This window comes from Nothoprocta perdicaria, unplaced genomic scaffold (genome assembly GCF_003342845.1).
Source record: "Nothoprocta perdicaria isolate Ctin4 unplaced genomic scaffold, notPer1 scaffold_44, whole genome shotgun sequence".
Taxonomy (NCBI): domain Eukaryota; kingdom Metazoa; phylum Chordata; class Aves; order Tinamiformes; family Tinamidae; genus Nothoprocta; species Nothoprocta perdicaria.
In genome coordinates this window covers 695393-714600 of record NW_020455688.1, presented here as the reverse complement: position 1 = coordinate 714600, position 19208 = coordinate 695393, and the positions used below count along the sequence as shown (strand labels likewise).

At 48.8% G+C, this 19208-nt stretch overlaps 1 protein-coding gene across 1 annotated transcript in view; it reads right to left on the bottom strand.

The window, feature by feature from the left end:
- The window catches only part of CELSR1 (cadherin EGF LAG seven-pass G-type receptor 1), a 155359-nt gene extending 136670 nt beyond the window's left edge, over positions 1-18689 (bottom strand). The window contains exon 1 of the mRNA XM_026046413.1: positions 15992-18689. Coding sequence (XP_025902198.1) covers positions 15992-18674 — 2683 coding nt within the window. The 5' untranslated portion in view covers positions 18675-18689. The remainder of the gene's footprint in view (positions 1-15991) is intronic.
- Between the last annotated feature and the right edge of the window lie 519 nt (positions 18690-19208).

The following is a 19208-nucleotide window of genomic DNA, read 5'->3' as shown; positions in this document are numbered from 1 at the left end:
TTTGGCCCCTTCCTCCTTACATTCTCCCCTCAGGTACTTATACATGTTAATCAGATTCTCTCTTMATCTTCCCTCCTCCAGGCTAAACAGGCCCAGCTCGTTTAGTCTTTCCTCATAAGATAGATGCTCTAGACCCTTAATCATCTTTGTGCCTCTTTTTTTTGTAGCATCGTGCCTGCCGGTGGAGTCTTTGCAGAGATAGAAACTTGTTTTGAACCATGGCCAGAGTTGCAAGCACAACCCTCCGAAGGAAACTTGTTTTGAACCATGGCCAGAGTTGCAAGCACAACCCTCCGAAGCCAGAAAGGTTTCCTAAAGTGTGAGAGAGGCCAGAGCCCAGCCCTTTATATTCTCCCTCTTTGTTCCGGGCAGGAATTTGCAATCCAAATCCCGGCGGCAGCAGGGCAGGCAACGAGCCCAAGCGCTGCGAGCGAGAGGCGTCTCCGAGAGCCCGGGAGGCCGCTTGCCAAGGGGCTGCCCTGAGACGACGTGAATAGAGCTTCAGAAACGCTGTGCGTGTAAAACCAGAACGATGGCAAACAGCAAACCCGTCCTGCGGTGTGCAGGAATGCGATCACTACCTACTGCTCCCCAATAGTTGCAGACTCCTTGAAATATTAACAGGGTTATCGGCATTTGCTTATCAGTTACAGCGGTGCCTGGATAATTCCAGAGGACTTCACCGGAGCACATAAACGCATCCTCTTTCCCAGTACTTTTACCATATAGAAACCCTTATTATAATGAAATTTCTCACATTTTTAAACTAAGATTTGCTACAGTTTTGTGCTCCCTGTGGCGCCCGCCGCACTGCAGCAAGTTCCTCCCGAGCCTGAGTGAAGGCGGTTGCACAAGCCCGGGGCAGGGACAGCGCAGCCCCTGGGCATCCGTATGTTGAAAGGACTTCCCAGAGACTTTCTGCCTTCCAGAGGGGACAAAAAATACAAGTATGGGCAAACACCCGTAATCTCCTCTGGTATCACGCAGCAGAGGCAAGGTGAGGCAAGGGCACCCACCAAGACAAGGGCAGAGCCTAAGCGGGCCGAATCGCTGCCTCCTCCCTTATGCTGTTCCTGGTACCTGTCCAACCACGGGCTCAACTGTTTCAGCACAAAGTAATAAAAATCCAACTCAAAAAAAAAAAAATCCAACACCCAGGGAAGAGGAATAATTTCCTTCAGAGTTTGGTGCTAGCGCAGAGCTGACCTAAATTGGTCTAACTGCCATGGCCCCATGCACAGGTACCTCATCTCATATTGCACTGTGCTGTTTCTTTAGATTTGTGTTTTTTATTGCTAATTTGTCTTTTAATCTATTTTCATCCTTCTTCATACCGTAGCAGCCAGAAGCTACAGTGGCTTCTACTTGGAGTGAYTCACAGCCTATGACATTTCTGTGCATCTTCCAGCCTTAATAATTTATCTGCTTTGTGGGTTCATTATCTTCTTTTGACACCATGTTTAGGAGCAAATGGCAATGCTGTTATCAACCTACAACTTAGACAAGCTCGGGCACTTCAAAGGGCCAATGCATTTGCTATTTGTTAATATGTATATTTAATTTCTGCAGAAAAAAAAAAAGAATGGGAAATCATTTTCCCATGAAGAGGTTCAATTTTCTATTCAAGGGAGCTTCTCAAGGAAGTACATTGCATATATAAGCTGCTACTCATAAAGTTTCAAGTGTTCATTAGTTTATCAAGCTGCATCTCAAACCTGTCTGGGCTTCTTTGGATCCCTTTACAGAGAGACTTTTCCAGAGCTTTTCTTCTCTAATGATTTCAAACTGCCTTCTAATATCTCACCTCTGTTTATTCTGAGCCAGTTCACTTAGATATTTTCCTTTTTCTCTTTTAGAGTAACCTGTGGTTACCTTTGTTTTCCTTAAATACTTTAGGAGGTGACAGACATTCATAGTCCTTGCTTTTTGCTTCACAGAATTAAAGGTGCAGATGATACCTCTAATGAAGCAAATTCTCTGTTCCCAGCTTGTTCTCTGAACACCTTTCCCAGGATAAATGACCTGTTCTCAAATGAGAGCTATCGGAATGCTACAGACAGGAGGTATGAGCAGCACAATAACACGATACCTCTCTTCAACAAAACAGTTGCTCTTAACACAACCCTGGAGTGGAAGACCCAATCTCCAGGGAATATTTCAGATGGCACTTGGTTTTTTTCTGCACCAATTTAAACTCATCGATGGTGCCTGGACAAGAATTACAAATTACTGTAATTACAGAAAGCAGAATACAATTTTTCCATCCTGGTATTAGATAATCCTGATTACTTCTCTTTTCCTCCTTTTCAGTCATACCACGGAAGCAAAGATGCCATTTTCCTCAGTTCCATCAAGACACCTGTCCTTGACCAGCAGGACAGCTAAGAAAGAGGATCCTGAGGCCATCATTTATTTTAAACCTTCTCTCTCCTTTCCTCATGGGGTGAGCAGACTCAGGCTGCAGATCATCAGACCCTAYCCTGGTATGGAGTTTTACAACTTTTCTTTTGGCTTTTCTGCCCCCCAACAGGCAGAAAAGCCAGGCATTTCACACACATTTCTCACCTGGAGGGACTACTAAAAGTTTAGTTCACAGGTCATTTTTACRGAGTTGTATCTGCCCGGTGGAAATCTTGGAAAGGTGTCACCTCCAAATTCTCCTTGGCTCCTTAAAATGATGGAGCGACTGTGTCCATGGCTCTTCGCAGAGGTAACGTGATTCTGTCCGGGACAGTCTCTGCTCTGCCACTGATACTACAGGGGAGCAGGACTCCAAAGGAGGACTGTGTATCTGCTGGAAATAATCCCTATGGAAGAAGCCTTGTAAGAACTACCTGAGAGCTGGGACAGTCCCCAGGGAGAGGACAGTGCAGTCCTGATCATCACATCCTAGTTCTGGCACTAYATATAAGCAATGCATCACCTTCTGAAGGGAGGAGACAGCACTGCTTCCAAACAGGCAGAAGTAGCCAGCCCAACAGAAAGAAATGTGAGAAATGTGCTGAAATGCCAACCCAAGTAGGCCTACATGTTCCATGAGCTTTTAGTGACTCACAAATTATCAAAGAGAAAATTAAATGCTACAGAACGTCTACAAGCAAAAATTGAAAAGAAATTAAATTAGAAATCTACCAGGGAGCAGAAGCAGTGGCAGGGTGTCAGTGTGGGCTTATTAAGCAYCCAAAAGTGATTGAATTCCCCTGTGGGCCAACTGGATCAGCGTGGTGGTTGTGAGCAGCTGTCAAACGCAAGGCAGGAAATGCTCTCCAAGTGCAAACACACACATGGGGCACTTAAGGATCAGGCTGAGCTCGCTGATGATGATGAAAGGGAGGGATTCGCTGACCTTGCTGGAGCCTCACCTAGGGACCGAGCAAAGCAGGCTCCTTTCAGGGTATTACTATACTATTACCATACATAATGTGATCAGAGCAGAAAGAATAAAGACCCTGGAAAGCAAAAGCTGAATTTCACAACATTGCAGAGATTTGTTTCTCTAAAATTCAGTTTAATCAACCTACCATAATTTCATTAGTCTTTTCTTATCATTATTCATTGATATAGGTTTTAAGCACCTTCAAATGCCCAAAATACTGCCTTTCTACAACACTACCACAATAAGAAGKCATCCTATGGGAGTTACAGGGGAGGCACTGAGTGCAAGTTAAGCAAGTAAACTTGACCCCATGGACGCTCTCCAGTTGAAGCGGGCACCAGTAATTAGAGCAGATGGAGCTTTCAATTCAGCCATGGAAGTTGTCACCTCCCTTTCCCCTCAGGCCTTAGCAAGAGCAACGGGATTTTTGACAGTTCCAGTCAGATTAAGGAGATGACCAGCGAGAACAGGGTGTCGCTGGCAGCACTGCAGAGTGCTGGGGGAATCCTCCTCTCCCCAAGGGAGGGCAAAGCAAAACAAGCCAGCCAGCAGTGTGAAACGGCTCCTGAGGCTTCCGAGGAGTTTGGGTAGTTTTATCCGATCTTCTCAGCTCCTCAGCTTCAGAGCAGCCCTCCTGACACACATGTGCTGCGCCAAGCAGCCCATTAGTCATCTCTGATTAAGAAATACCCAACAACTTGGCAAAGGATGTATTTTAAAAGCAACTCTACGAAAGACTGTAAAACTCACTCATACCAAACCAACAGGTTCACCACAGACCATATAAAATATGTCCTCACCTCGCAGTTCTCACCTGAATTTACTGCTGTTAATCGTTCACATCCATCAATAATGTTACTAGTAATTAGGAATTTCTTTATTTAAAGCCTCTTAAACCTGAACAAAGTTACAGGTACTGCTGTCACCTAAACGGCAAGGGAGCGGATGCGCAGAGACGTAACAACACATACTTGTTGGAGCTGACAGGAACGGCAGATGCAGCCAGTCACAAAGAAAATAAAGAACCAGAGTGAGAACCTGGGCCCAAACTGGGCTCAATTCCCCACTCCGGGGCTGAGCACTTGCTCCCGGGGACTGCAAAGATGCCAAGCACCAACATCTAGAGTGCAGAGGTGTCCCAGGATGCCCCCCTGGGAGCCCTGCATGCAGACAACCCTCTCTCGGGGCACCCCTACAAGAAATGGATCCTGCCCATCACCATGGAGCAAACACAGCCATGACACAGCGAGGATGGAAAGAGCATAATGGCCAGAACAAGGGAAATGGATAGAACAGAAACCTGCCTTGCCACCCAACAGGAAAGAGGAAAGGGAATGAGGAAGGATGTTTGCACGTGTTTAACAAAACATTGGCAAAAAAAAAGACTTAGATTTTTTTCCTACATCAACTTTTTTTTTTTCCTTTTTAAAACATTTTTTACACATATGGGATGTTCTAAGAGGCTCCAAATTGCCCTTCTGGGCAATGCAAAGCCTGGAGTTTTCTCTTCTTTTTGTTTAGTTGTCTCTTTTTTTAATCTGTGTCTTGCTTAAAACTCAAACACAGCATAAACTATCATCTTCTGAGTTTTTCCACACGCAATTTCTTCAATTACTATGTGCAACTGTTACTCAAACCTCTAAAGCTCCTCTAGCTTACTCTCTGCAGCCTTGGGAAACTACTGAAATAAGCTATTTGTAAACTTCCCAAACCAATTATTTCACTTTTTAAACAGCGAGCCAAAAAATGCATTCTTCAAACACGGATTTGAGCCTTTTGAAGGGATCCTTTCCCAAACAGGCTGCAAGTGCAGAACCACGCGGCAGGTTTTGCGAAGCCCAGGCGCGGAACTTAAGCGGGGATTCAATCCAGCCAGCCTTGGCCTCACAGCTGGAGGGCTCCTCGGGTAGGGCGCCCGCTGCCCAGCCCACCGCGCCCGTCCGTGAGGGAACGGGCAGGGCCAGCCAGGCCGCGCGGAGCGGAGCGGGGCAGAGCGGAGCGGGCGGCACCGCTGGGGGGTCCCCAGCGCGTGTGGCGACGCGCGGAGCCGCCGCGGGCCCCGGCGCAGGCACTAACACGCCGGCAGTTGCGGCAAGTCTGTCACTGCGACAGACTGAGCGAGCAGGGGATTAACCGGGAGGTGGAGGGGCACTGAACTGGAGATACTCAGCGGCCCGTTGGGCTGATCCCAGAATCCCATTGTAACCGACCCTTYAGTCCATCTGGGGCTTCTCCACAGGAATGTGTGGCCCAGGAGGCTTTTTTGAGGTATACATTTGCACACAGCAAAAGCCAGGAGACAAATGGATCCGGAGAGCTGTCTCCCGGCRCGCTGCAAGTGCGAGCATGACTCGGGAGCTTACGGCGCTTACCTCAGAGATGGGAATCGTAAATCCCAAACTGTTTCTGTATCATATTCGGCTTCTCTTTAATGTGTAGCACAGCGAGAGCTTTGAGATCAAGGCCTGGAGCCCAGCCCATCTCTGCCCCAGATAAGTGTCCCCATCGCTATGCTGAGTGAAGTACCTAAGCGGCAGCCGGGTGGTATTTCAAGTGCTCCCACTTTACGCGACACTTAATTGCCTAAATCAGGACAGGACTCCCGAGAACAGACACCTGGGAAGCGGGGCGCTGTGGCCTCAGTTTGGCCCCACGGGATCCAAGTCTCGGGAGGTGCCAAAGGCCTCTCCCTACCCAGGTAGAGCGTGAGGTGCCACGAGCAACGGGGGCTCTGCCGAGCAGGGTCTAGCGGCTGGAAACCTCACGCTGCTAAAGCAACCGGAGCCCCAGCGAGCATGGCACAACTTCTGCAGGATTTAAGCCCAATTCAGGCTCTCCTTCAGTGCTAGACCTAGTACAATGAATGACAGCGGCACAGGAATAAAGTAGAGGTGCTCTGGATTGCCTCCCTGGAAAATCCCAAGTGCTATGGCATAAATTCAGTCAAGGAAACTGAATGAGCTGCTAACACCAGTTTCAAACAGGGTCAAGGAATCTGATTTGGAGCTAATGAAATGAAAGAGCAAAGCCAACAGATCCATCAATTCTTTGTGCCCACGAAACCTATTCCAGAGGCAGTGTAGCTACAGAGAATCATCCTGATTAAATTTGCTAATTTATTGCTATTAACTCTCAGGAAGATGTCCAAGCCCATTAGATCCCTTGGGATATAACTGTAAAGACAGACTGCTAGATGCTGGCCATCATGTCCATGAACCTCAGGCTGGATAGAGCTGCTCCGCTCTGCCCCTTTCTGCAGGTCCAGGCGGCCGCGCTTCTCCCCCAAAACTGGATATAAACTACGGACTCCACACTAGGAGAGAGAGCTGGTGTTGACACTGCTTGTTAGCAATGGGCTCTCCCTGGTCTCCCTTCTTCAGGAAGCGTTGAAATACTCTGACCAGATGTGTCATTTCCAAAAGTGCTACAGACCTGCTGGAATGCAGCATCCATCGCGTGTCCCGCGGCGGTGTTGAAAGCAGGTTGGCCCTGTATGCCTCTCTTTGTATTTGATAAGCATAATGTGTCTGTGCTTATTAAGTGGCCTGTGTAGGATTTACTGCAGCTTTACCGTGTCATTTATTTGCTTTTTTTGTGTGTGCATGTGTGTGCCTGGCAAGTGTAAATACTGGAATAAATATGAAAGCAGTTACAGATCAGCAGCTGGAACGGCTTGTTCAAACAGAGTCCTGAAGCTTTCCTTTCTCCGCTGGTAGCAAATCCCAGTTTTCTGTCCWATAGCTTTTTGTTCCCCAAGTGCATCAAGTTCCCCAAGATCACCTTTATGAAGTAGTTTTGAATCTTATTTCTTTGTCAAATGCCAAATTCCCACATRAGCATACTTTTCCCCTTCATTTACTCAAACTCCTGAAAGTATTTCAAGTATATCCCAAGGTTACTTATGACAAAACATCTTCCCATTTGCAAGCTCCGGGCTCCCCCAGCCCTTTCTGGCCTGCCAGGCTTGCTAATGCAGCTAGTTTTCTGCAACAGAAGTGAGCACAGTCATCTCCAGGAAAAGCAATCCTTTCTTCCTGGCAGATATTTAGGCAGGTTCATCCCATTGAACTTCATCTATCTAACAGCACAGCAATTAGCCCCAGTCAATCATCTCTGTCCACTCGTTAATCAGTGGAGTRAGATGCTCATCTACCCCCTGCTGCCCTCCCACCACCAGCTGATCGTGGCTGGAACCAGCCTTCAACATGTGACTTCTCCTACGGATAATATCAGATGACACCAACCTAGCCATAGGAACCAAATTGTATCTTTGGTTACGCTCTCCCAACAAAATCAACAAGTTCATGTGAAATCTAAGAGAATTTACACACCCATGCCTTGTTAAGAAATGTATTGGACAAATCTTTACCAAACAAGAAACCTCTGAATAATAGGTTGCAAAATTTTCCATGGAGATTCCATCTTGCTTCCTTTGGAAACTTTTGTTACATCTATAAATAGTTCAGTGCTTTCAACACTGGAAAGAGAGCTGCTCTAGGGGAAAAAACAGTAAAATTCTGTCGCTTGTCACAGAAAAATAAAGTGGCAAAAATGAATTTAATCAGAAGTTCTTTCTTTCAAGTGGACTGCTACTGTGAACAAGGCTTTGAAGAGCTGAACCCCTTGTCAACTTGTTATATACTCTGCTTTATGCARCTTTTGGCAAAACAGTCCTAAAAGAGGCAAAGAACAACAGAAAAGCCAGCTWATCATGAAAGACAGCACTGGCATTTGTTTCTGAAATGTCAAAGTGGATGTCAGACTAGTTTAAGTACTATTTTGTCTAAAAACATCACCATTCCCACTCAAACCAGGATAGAATGATTATAACATGGAAAACTGCCAAAGGGGGTTGTTAGATCTGATCTGAATCTCTTCAACCCTTTTAACCCCACCACATTTCCTAGTGAGTTACCATAGAAATTTTCAGAAATGCAAGTCAGAATGCCAAAGAAAGCTACGACAGCGAGTGCCCAGATCCAGCAAATTAGGCAATACTGAGTTAAGCACATAAATTGCATCGTGATCTCAAGCACTCAGATGTGGCAAGTCTGACCCCACCAAGTGGCCCTCAAAACGCCAAGGCTTTACAAAAGTGAGGGGACAGAGGGAGCAGGAGGGAGCGCGTTGCTCCGGCCATTTGATCCTGCCCTTACTCATCTCCCACGTACGAGYGTTGCAGCTAGGGTTGCCCGCACTCCTGAATAGTGAAAAGGTATTTGCAGCAGCTGCCTTTGGAGGAGGTTTCTGCTTCACTTTTGCTTCTTCTCTGCCCAGCCAATAACTGTGCTCCCAGTCCTGAGCTCAGTCCCGTTCCTACAGTCTTTGCATCAATCTCTGCTGATCCAGGGCTCTGCCTACACTGCGACTTGGCCCACCCCAAAGCCTGGAGATACCGCGGGTGTCCTGAGTGGTGCGAGAGCCCCCACATTCCCATGTAACAGCCCGTGAAGGGTCTGGCCAAAGGGCCCTGCTGAGCTGGGGCTCCCCGGGCACCACCGCACCTGAAACCCAGAGTCACGTTCCTCAGCCTTGACTCATCTGACGTGCAGCTTTGAACAGAAGTGCCCTGGGAAATCCATTCATTTCAAAGACGGGATTTGACAACAAATGGGAGTTTTAAGATACCGTGTTCTGAAAAACAGCGGTCCATTCAATGAGCAAATATCAAATTATGTGCTTTATTGACAGCTGCTTTCTCAAGTAGTGCTTGGGATGCTAGACATAATAAAGCAAAACATCCCACTGCCTCACTCCACCTACTTGACACTACCCATGTCACTATTTCTAGGATGGGTTTCCTACAATCCTAGCATCCAAGTCCGGAAAGCTGTTCCTTTATTTTTCTAAATAAGAGGTTCTTTGGTCATTACCTTTGACAGCAACTCGCTATTTATACTGTGTTTGGCAGTTTTCAGTAGGCTCCACAGCCCCATCCTAAGGCCTGCAGAACAGCAAAGAAATGTATGACTGGGATAAGAAAAGGAGAATTCTTCCTATTTTCATCCATAATCAGAAATAATATTTAATGTCAATGACTTTTAAGAGGAAAACAAAAAAGGATGTACTAAACCAAAAAAAAAAAAAAAAAAAAAAAAAAGCATGAATATATCCTGAAGCATAAAAAGGAGCCCAGAAACACAAAACAATTACCAATCAATTTAAACATTGATTATTGTAACTACCTCCCCATTTGCAAATAACTTTGAAATAGGGAAAAAGGGTTTTCAGGCAAAAAAACTCCATGTTTCTCTAAACCTAGCTTTTATCCCTTGGGATTGTTATAAAAAACAGCCTAGTAGATCCTCCTGTCTTTAACATCTTATTTTTCTTWTGCCTCCTTACTGTTGTACTAAAGTTTCCCAGCACAGAATGTTTCTGCACAGCACTGAGGGAAGAATCCATGTTTAGGCAATAWAAAATAAAATAAACCCTCATTGCACTGAGGGAAGTGTACACAAAGCCAGCCCTAAAAAATGCTGAAAACCCTGTGGCAACCCAATAACTTGCAGAGAAATCTGAACAGGAAAACTGCGACCTGACTCTGCAAATATAAACACACACTTAATTGGGGGTTTAGGCAGCACTGCTGAGTTGGAGTTTGCTTAGGGTTTGGATAGACATTATCTTATCAAAGAGCTGAAGTGCAAGGGCTGCCTCCGACTCCACTGGTCTCAGCAGCCAACGATGACCTGAGCACCTGCCCGGCACCACGCAGGCAGGACTTGCTTCCGACCCAGACCAAACATGCATTCCATCTACCTGCTCCATAGAGCCAGTTTTCTGCATTTTTAGCCATGGAAAAGTGTTGAATTCTCCCTTTTGCCATTAGACGTGGAGRTCTGTAAACTGCTCTGGCCTAGGAACCTTTTTGTGCAGGTGCTGCTGGTGAGAAACCTTCAGAATCTGTGCCTCCAGGCCTCACTTTGCAGGATGAGGTAAAGAACCATGTATGTGTATCTGCTTCCAACACGGAGGTACACCAGGATGCAAACACCTTGGCAAAAACTGTGCCACAAAAGCACATGCCCTTCACATAAGCACGGAGAAGCAAACATCTTCAGCACTGGCTGCTCTTCACAGCAGTGTTTTGCAGAAGACCCAGGCTGACAAAGTGATGAGATGAACTATCTCACTTACTCCCTGAAGTGTGCTGTGGTAAAAGTTTATTTTTATTACTAGGGATCACCACTTTAGTGAAGAAACTCCTCATTGACAGCAGCGTGAGCTGTGGATATGCACTGATTTACTTATCTGCTTGCAGTAGCTATCTTTTATCTCACTCAAAAGTTATTTTGCCAGTCAGCTCTCCATTAAACATGTTGCTCTCACAGCCATACATGTTTTCCTGCCTTTTGAAATAAAAATACACCACCTCTATGAAATCAGGAATTACATGGGAGGAAACACATATGAAAGCAACAAGTTAACAATAACATTCTTAATCGGCTGGGTATCAGCCACAGGAGATCTTTGAGTTATCCCAGCTTGGAAAAGGTAATCACTGCTATCGAATCATCATTTTAGGAAAACAAACACAAGTTTTCAGAAACACTGCACAAAAACTACCAAAATGGGTGTGACCCTTCAGCCCCACTCAACACACATGGCAAGGACCAGCGGGCACGCTGGCCAAGCTGCCCTGACGCGCTCTTTCCTAACGAGGTTACTCGTGACTGTCCCCCCAGTCTCCACAGGCTGCAAGGCCTGCATCTTCTTCTCTTCAGCACGYACTGCACTCGCAGTGCAAGCGCAGGCAGGGCCATGCAAGATCAGTGCATTCGTGGAGCTTCTCGAGAAGATTCATGGAGCTTCTCAAGAGGGTCCAGAGAAGAGCAACCAAGATGATTAAGGGAATGGAACTWYTTCCGTACAAGGAGAGGCTGAGGCAGCTGGGCCTGTTTTCTCTGGAGAAGAGAAGGCTCAGAGGGGATATGATTAACATGTATAAGTTCAGGAAGGGAGAATGCAGGGAGGAAGGGGACAGGCTGTTTTCACTAGTGGCCAGCAATAGGACAAGGGGTAATGGCCATAAGCTGGAGCACAGGAAGTTCCATCTGCAGGTGAGGAGGAACTTCTTTACTGTGAGGGTGACAGAGCMSTGGAACAGGCTGCCCAGGGAGGTTGTGGAGTCTCCTTCTCTGGAGGTCTTCAAAACCTGCCTGGATGCCACCCTGTGCCACATGCTCTAGGTGTGCCTGCTTGAGCAGGAAGGTTGGACTAGATGATCTCTAGAGGTCCCTTCCAACCTTGAATATTCTGTGATTCTGTGATTCTGTGATCAGCAGCAACACCAGAGCTCGAAATTCCAGCATGGGGCTCTTGCTGGGACAGAGCTCGCGCTGCCACCATGGGAGTGCTCTCGGAGCAAGTGCGGATACGACRTCTCCGACCAGGGGAGCCAGCAGAAGCGGGAGCATCCTCCCATTCCTATAATCCTGTAACTGTATAACCCGCAGGGACAGTGCCACATAGAGCAGCTCATGCATTCGTCCCTCCTGGCTGACACCCGCAACGGGGCTGCTGCTCCAGCCAGTACCCACGGAGGCAGACAYCCGTCCTCGCGAGGCGGCAGCGGCGACGTTCGCGGACAAGTGAGACGGTTGCTCTGCCCCAACCAGACGGGACCTTCATGAGACCTTCACAACAGCAGCAACGCAGCTGTGCAGCTCACACTTGCCCCAGGCCAGCACCACCACCCCATGCACCCTTTGCACCCACCCACAGGGGTCTTTCAGCCTACTCAATTGCTCTTCCCTCTTTTACTTTTTTCCTTTAATCCCATTTTTTCTCCAAACAGCCAAAGAAGACCCAAAAGTTGAGTGTTTATGGCACAAGTGTGGCCTCAAATTCATCGTTAAGAGTTAAAGTCTAATATCTTTTGTTAGACCTGCAGGAGAACACACTGAGCTGGAGATGCAGGATCATTAACATAATGACTGTCAAATTACAATAATAATGAAACTTCTTTAGCCATCTCTGGGTCAACATAACAAAAGGGTATTGCCGTGCAAATGAGCTCTACCTCAGCCTGTATTTGTTGATAGTCAATAAGGTCACTAAATGCCACAGAGAGTAAAAGTCAAAGAAATGCAAAAGGAAATCCTTTAACTTGCACACACTCAAAACTCCCGGGGTTTCTACCTCTCGCTGAGGGTAACACCTGCTAAATACTATGCCCCAAATTTATATTTATTTGGGCCGGTCAGAAGCTCCAGCATATGGTCAGGTTGGGTATTTTATCTGCCTTCTAATTAGACTCCAGTCCTGGAGGAGCTGACATACAGACCTGCGGTACAGTATAACTGTGGGCAAAAAAAAAAAAAGTTTGTAATAACCCTATTTAAGTCACGTGTTTATTAATAAAACAGAGAAATCACACATGGATCTACCATCAACCCCTCTTTTTAGAAGTCCTAGCTAAAACCCCTTCCCTCTTGCAAAGYGAGAGCAGGATTCCAGCATAGGCCAGATTTCATCCCTGTTGTTTGAAAAATGCAAACCTAGTGAGGCTACATGCAGGAAAGGGGCTATGGGGCCAAGCTCGGCCTGCTCAGGACTACGTGGCCAGGCTCAGCCTTCTCAGGACCGTGTGGCCAAGCTCGGCCTGCTCAGAGGAAAGACCTGAGGTTGTGAAGGCTGAGGTACCGCTGGCAATATGGGTTTGGGCGCTGAACCACCAGCTTCGGAACCAGCTCGCACGTGTTTCTGACGTTCCATCCATCCTCCCGTTTGCTCCAGAACGTGAAATCCCAGAGGATGGGAGAGAGCACAGGGTGTTTAGTCTCGCCCCGGCGGCTCATCCACGTGGGCTGCCCCGCGGCAGGCGAGGCGAGAGGCGGACACGGAGAGGCCGGCTTCAAAAGAGCCTGACTTCAAAAGCTCCCCCGGGATGCAAAGCTAAATGCTAATGCCCCCCCAGCCRCAGAAGCGCCGCCATCCACATTCCTGCCGCCCCGGCCGCCCCCTCGGCCCGGCCCGCCTGCCGCAGGCGCTCGCCCACGGCCCACGCGCTGCTCAACATTCACCTCATTTGCTTATTGCTTTTTCTTGTTTTTTCTTTCTTTTTTTTTTTAAATCAAGTGTATCGTTCTCGAGTTTTACTAAATCAATTGTTACAGTCTTGTTGTCCACAATTCCTACTGCTTTCTTCATAATGCAGCAGGCCAAAAATCACCACGCGCRTTCAAATCATTTTCACATCAAATTAAAGTAAACTGGGGTTCACTTAGCATCAAACTCTCATAGAAATTTAGCCAAATACCGTATCTCCTCACTGGCCTCACACACATCCATGTGCCTTCAGAGCAGGCCTCATCATCACTAGGTGAAAATTACATTTTTTACCAGAAATGTCACTTCCGACTCATGTGTAGGTCGAATTCCCCAAGTTCACCAAGAGCTCAAGCTCTTCACTGACCTCAGCAGCAGCTGTGACTAGGGCAGGACTTTCTGTCTGGGTTGAGAGCTTAAGGGCTACTCGAAAGACACGTTTTTCAGTTAACTGGCAGGTCATTTTAGCAGATGATTTACAAGTATTTTGCAACACCTAGAGATAACCACACAGAGTATTTCAGTCCGAGCTYCTTCTCTGCCTACATCAGATAAAGCAGAGAAAGCAGCCAGGGGAGGGTTTCCCGGACATAATCCCAAACTCTACAAAACGTCACCCTTTCCAATTCCCACAGAGCAAACTTTTCAAAATCAACATCRGATGGAGCTCAGTGCTTGTCAAAATTACTTCAAAATCCCACTGGTAAAAAGCTCTCTCCTTTCAAACACCTCCAAGCAGGCAGCAGACAGTTTTGATYGAAATCAGGGCAGACTGTCAAAGTTCACATCCGCACCAAATATGAAAATCATGCACTTAACCGTCAAGCTCCTATTACTTAACAAAACTGAGGTTTTAATTCCTTCATTCTCCTATCTTAGATTTCATCCATTTAAACTGTAAGAGGAGCTTCAACGTCATTACAAGAAGACAGGACTACTTTGTATAATCTGTTTTTCTGGCCCGAGCACTCTCCTCAAGTCGTCTAACAAAGCGACTTTGCTAAGCTTCTTGCCTGGTGCCCAGTCCTTATCTCTTGCTGCTAGATAAAGCGCTGCTGCTTCAGACAGAGAATGACCACGCAGTTACCTGTATGTTAACCTAAATGTTGGGGCTTTTTTTTTAAGGTCACAAGCCAACTGCCTGCTTTTCGGCAGGTCCTCACAGCACTCAGGAACACCATTTACGAGCTGACTTCCCACTTTACCTGCCTCGTAGCATTTGCAAGAAACTGGRGCCCGTTTCAGACGACCCACCACAATAATTTCAATCAGTTCACTTAATGCCACTTCCATTTCCCTGAAGCAAAAAGAGGCTCAAGCCTGCAAACACAACAGAGAGGATTGCTCACTACCCTGGGGCCCCACCGCTCTCCAAATGACGATTTACAGTAGCAAGAGCTGCCCGGATTAGTGCCACAGKTAGGTATTTTTTTTTTTTAATACAATCTCCCAAAGAGAAGCATCTCCTAAAGTGTCATTATATATACTAACTGCTTCCAGCTATTTTCTGCAGAAAGAATACAAATATTAGCTTTAGCTTGCMCAGAGATGGGGAGAGGAACGTGTCTGGGTATAACCTCTGAAAGTCAACAAAAGTATGGGATCAGGTCCACAGTAAACTTTATAAGTGGCACCTGCAAAGGAAATTATTCATTGCGTGATTGATGCTACAGTCAGAGACATAAAAAGTAATTCCACAATAAACAAGCAGCTGAGCAGAAAAACAATAATCTCCTAAAACTTTATATAAGAGCACACATCGAGTAATATGGAACAGTCTGCTTAACAGAAGAAACAGTCCTCGCACGCACAAGTGATTTTTCCAAGTAATTTAATCCTACGATACCCTCCAGCCAGTCCTCTTGCCCACCCCCAGCAGCTCTTTCAGCGCTGACTTTGGTGCTGCATTGGCCAGTATCTGTCTTTAGCCCTAATAAAGCTCCTCCTGAGCAATTAGCTGTTCCAGTGCTACTACACRGCTACACCTCATTGCCCTAGGAGCAGGCCTTTCCCACAGAAAGGCACGCCGGCCGTGCAAACCGGAGGCCAGATGTTCTGCCTGTCAGGCGAGCACAGCTCCACCAGCTTCACATTTACCCACTGCTCACCAACGGGGCTAGAGGTTTGTCAGCCAGACCTCCCAGTACACAGGCTGGAATAAATTTTTTTAAAAAAGAGCTCTATCTTGTCGTTAAAAACTAATACAAAACTCCAACTTTTCTTTTTTTTTTTTTTTCTTAAAATAAATGGGGAAATTAAAAGTGGGGGAAAGCTCTCCAAAGTCATGGTGTTGATACCAAGCTTAAGCATTAAAGATAGTATGCATACCCTATACCTTTGCAAGTTAGGTCATTTACTACCTTTATGCATCGCTTCAGCCACACTTACTCAACAGCTCCAGCGCACCACCACGGCACCCGGCCCTGACACATTTATGTGGTTCCTCTCCAAGAACTCTACAAATTGCTGCACCAGTAACCAGAAGGTTGCATTGCAAACTGCATGTAGCCCATTCCTGCACAAGCAGATTTACACTTTGTTACCACTTGCACACTTGCTTACCTGAGACTGACACTTTCATGAGGGCTTCCAGGGGTCTGTTGTTGTCCAGATCCCGACTGAGTTTGAGCTCCCCAGTGGCAGAGTCCAAAAGGAGCAAATTTAATTCATTGCCTTGCACAAAGGTGTAAGCCAGGCTGTCAGACACATCAGGATCATGAGCTGGGATCTTGCCAATCACACCAGAGGGGAAGCTATTGGACTTGTTGGTCACGTAGTTGTTGAAGAGGATTTGGAAGTCCTGCAGCACAGGTGGGTTATCATTCTGATCCAGGAGGCGGATGTGCACCGTAGCTCGGCTGACAAGAGGGGCAGAAGTGGCCTGCACCACGATCACATACTCCGTCCGGCTCTCATAATCCAGGTCCATCAGGGCCGTGAGGTCACCATTGAGCAAGTCCAGCTGGAAGACCTCAGGGATGTTGCCCTCCACAATCTGGTACATGATCTGGGCATTGGTTCCCTCGTCAGGGTCCGCTGCACTGATCCGTGCCACAATAGAGCCCACGGGGCTGTTCTCCTCCACAAAGATGTCAAATTCGTCCTTCTCAAAGACCGGAGGGTTGTCATTGATGTCCAGCACAGTCACCTGGATATCCACAGAGGCTTTCAGGGGTGGGCTGCCCCTGTCTACAGCAAAGGCCCGCAGGCTGTAGACCGCCACATTTTCACGGTCAAGCTTGCGCAGTGTACGTATCACCCCAGAAGTGGGTTCAATGTAGAAGTCTCCATCTCCATCATCACCACCTTGGAATGTGTAGAGCAGGCGGCCATTGAGGCCCGAGTCACGGTCCGTAGCAGAGAGCTGCAGGACGCTGGTGGAGAGAGGCACATCCTCAAACACCGAGCCCTGGTAGCGGTCACGCAGGAAGCGGGGCGCGTTGTCATTGGCATCCAGGATGAGGATCTCGACGTAGGTAGTGTCAGACTTCTGGGGAATGCCATTGTCATGGGCTGTAATGGCCAGCGTGTAGGAGGCTTGGTCCTCATAGTCCAGCTCCATCAGGGTGGTGATGGTGCCTGTGTCGGGRTCAATGCGGAACTGGGGGATGTTATCATCCAAAATGTACGTGATCCTCGCGTTCTCCCCTGTGTCCTCATCAGTGGCACTGATGGTGACAATAGAGGTGCCAATGGGCTTGTCCTCACTCACGCTCACGGTGTAGTGGGAGCTCTGGAAGACTGGGCGGTGCGTGTTGGCGTCTGTGACATTAATGAAGACCTGGACGGTGTCAAAGCGAGTGCCATCCGAGGCAGTGACTGTGAGCACGTACTGCCTCTCCTGCTTGTAATCCAGGGGCAAGGCCAGGGTGATCAGTCCCCCTCCGCTCTGACTGGTGATGGCAAAACGGTTCCTAGTGTTGCCACTGGTGATCTGATAGGTCACCACACTGTTGACATCCCTGTCCACAGCYGTCAGGGTGAGGACACTGCTGCCCACAGCGGCGTCCTCGTTCAGTCTGAGGTGATACACCTTCTCGGTGAAGGTAGGGTTGTTGTCRTTGACATCCAAGACTGTGATGGACACACTGGCTGAGGAGGTCATGACGGGCACACCATGGTCCCTGGCCTCCACCCCAAAGTGGTAGTTCTCTACAGTCTCTCGGTCCAGCTCTGCCGACACCGTGATCCACCCGGTGCTGTTGTTGATCTGAAAAGGGAACGCAGAGTCGCCCGCTACGGGAGCGTTTCCAGCGGGCGGTGTCATCTCTATGAGTTTGTACTCCAGGCGTGCATTTTCCCCAGAATCAGCATCCACAGCCTGAATGTGCAGCACGGAGTAGCCCAGAGGAACGTTCTCCAGCACYGTGGCCTGGAAGGGAGTGCTGACAAAGATGGGGGCATTGTCATTGACATCCACGACCTGCACTGACACCATGCCACTGGAGTTGATTAAGGGAGGCCTGCCCCCATCTTGGGCTTTGATCCGCAGCGTGTACTCCCGGATAGTCTCATAATCCAGAGGGTTGATGAGGTCAATGGCGCCAGAGAATGAGTGGATGTAGAACTGCCCTTTCAGGTTGCCGCTCACGATGCTGTAGTGCACCTGGGCGTTGCTGCCCCGGTCCCGGTCAGTGGCCTGCACCTGCAGGATCTGACTGTTCACTGGGGCATCCTCGGGCACCTGCACCAGGTAGCGCTTCTCGCTGAACTGCGGGTAGTTGTCGTTCTCGTCCTCCACAGTGATGTGCACCATGGCCGTGGCACTGCGAGGCCCYGGGTCCTTGCCCTGGTCATTGGCTTCCACCACCAGGTGGTACTCGGACACCTCCTCGCGGTCCACGGGCGCTCGGGTCCGCACCACCCCGGAGCGCGGGTCGATCTCGAAGACGCCGTCACTGGCTCCCGGCTCCAGCAGCCGGTAGAGCATGTTGGCGTTGGCCGGTGCATCGCCGTCGGTCGCRCGGATCGTCAGCACCTCGTAACCCACCTCCAGGTTCTCCCGAATGCTCTCGCGGTACTCGGGCTGCTCGAACACGGGCTCGTGGTCGTTCGTGTCGCTCACGGTCACCGTGAGGTACGTGGTGGCGGAGCGGCGGCGCGGGGAGCCGTGGTCGGAGGCGGTCACTTTGAGCACGTGCGTGTCCTTGGTCTCGCGGTCCAGGCTGCGYGTGGTCACCACGCTGCCCGTCTCGGCGTCGATGGAGAAGTAGTCGTTGGAGCGCTCGTCGAAGAGCGCCTCCATGGAGTAGGCGAGCCGGCCGGCCTCGCCGCCGTCGGCGTCGTGCGCCCGCAGCGCGATCACGGCCGTGCCCGGCGGCTCGTTCTCCGCGATGGACACCTGGTAGCTGGGCAGCTGGAACTGCGGGGCGCTGTTGGGGCTGCGCGGGCGCCGCGGGGCTCCCGCGGGCGGCGGCTCCGCGCGGCCCAGCGCGCAGAGCAGCGCGGCGCAGGACACGCAGGCGGCACCCTCGCCGGGCAGCGCGCTGGAGAGCTCCAACTTTTCCACCTTAAACTTTGAAGTGAGTTCAAAATGGCTCCTCGCCTCCTCCTCCTCCTCCTCCTCCCACCGCGGAGCCCGGGAGGGTGATTAGCATAAACCTGCTGCTCCTCTCCGGCTCCAAAAGACAAAACAAAACAAGAAAAAAAAAAGGAAAGAAAAAAAGAAGAAGAAAAGAAAAGAAGGCAGCGGGGGGTGGAAGAAACAAACGGGCGCGGCGGAGCCCCCCGGCCGCGCGGCGCGGTTCCGCGTGGCCCGGCCCCTGTGCCGGCCCCGGTC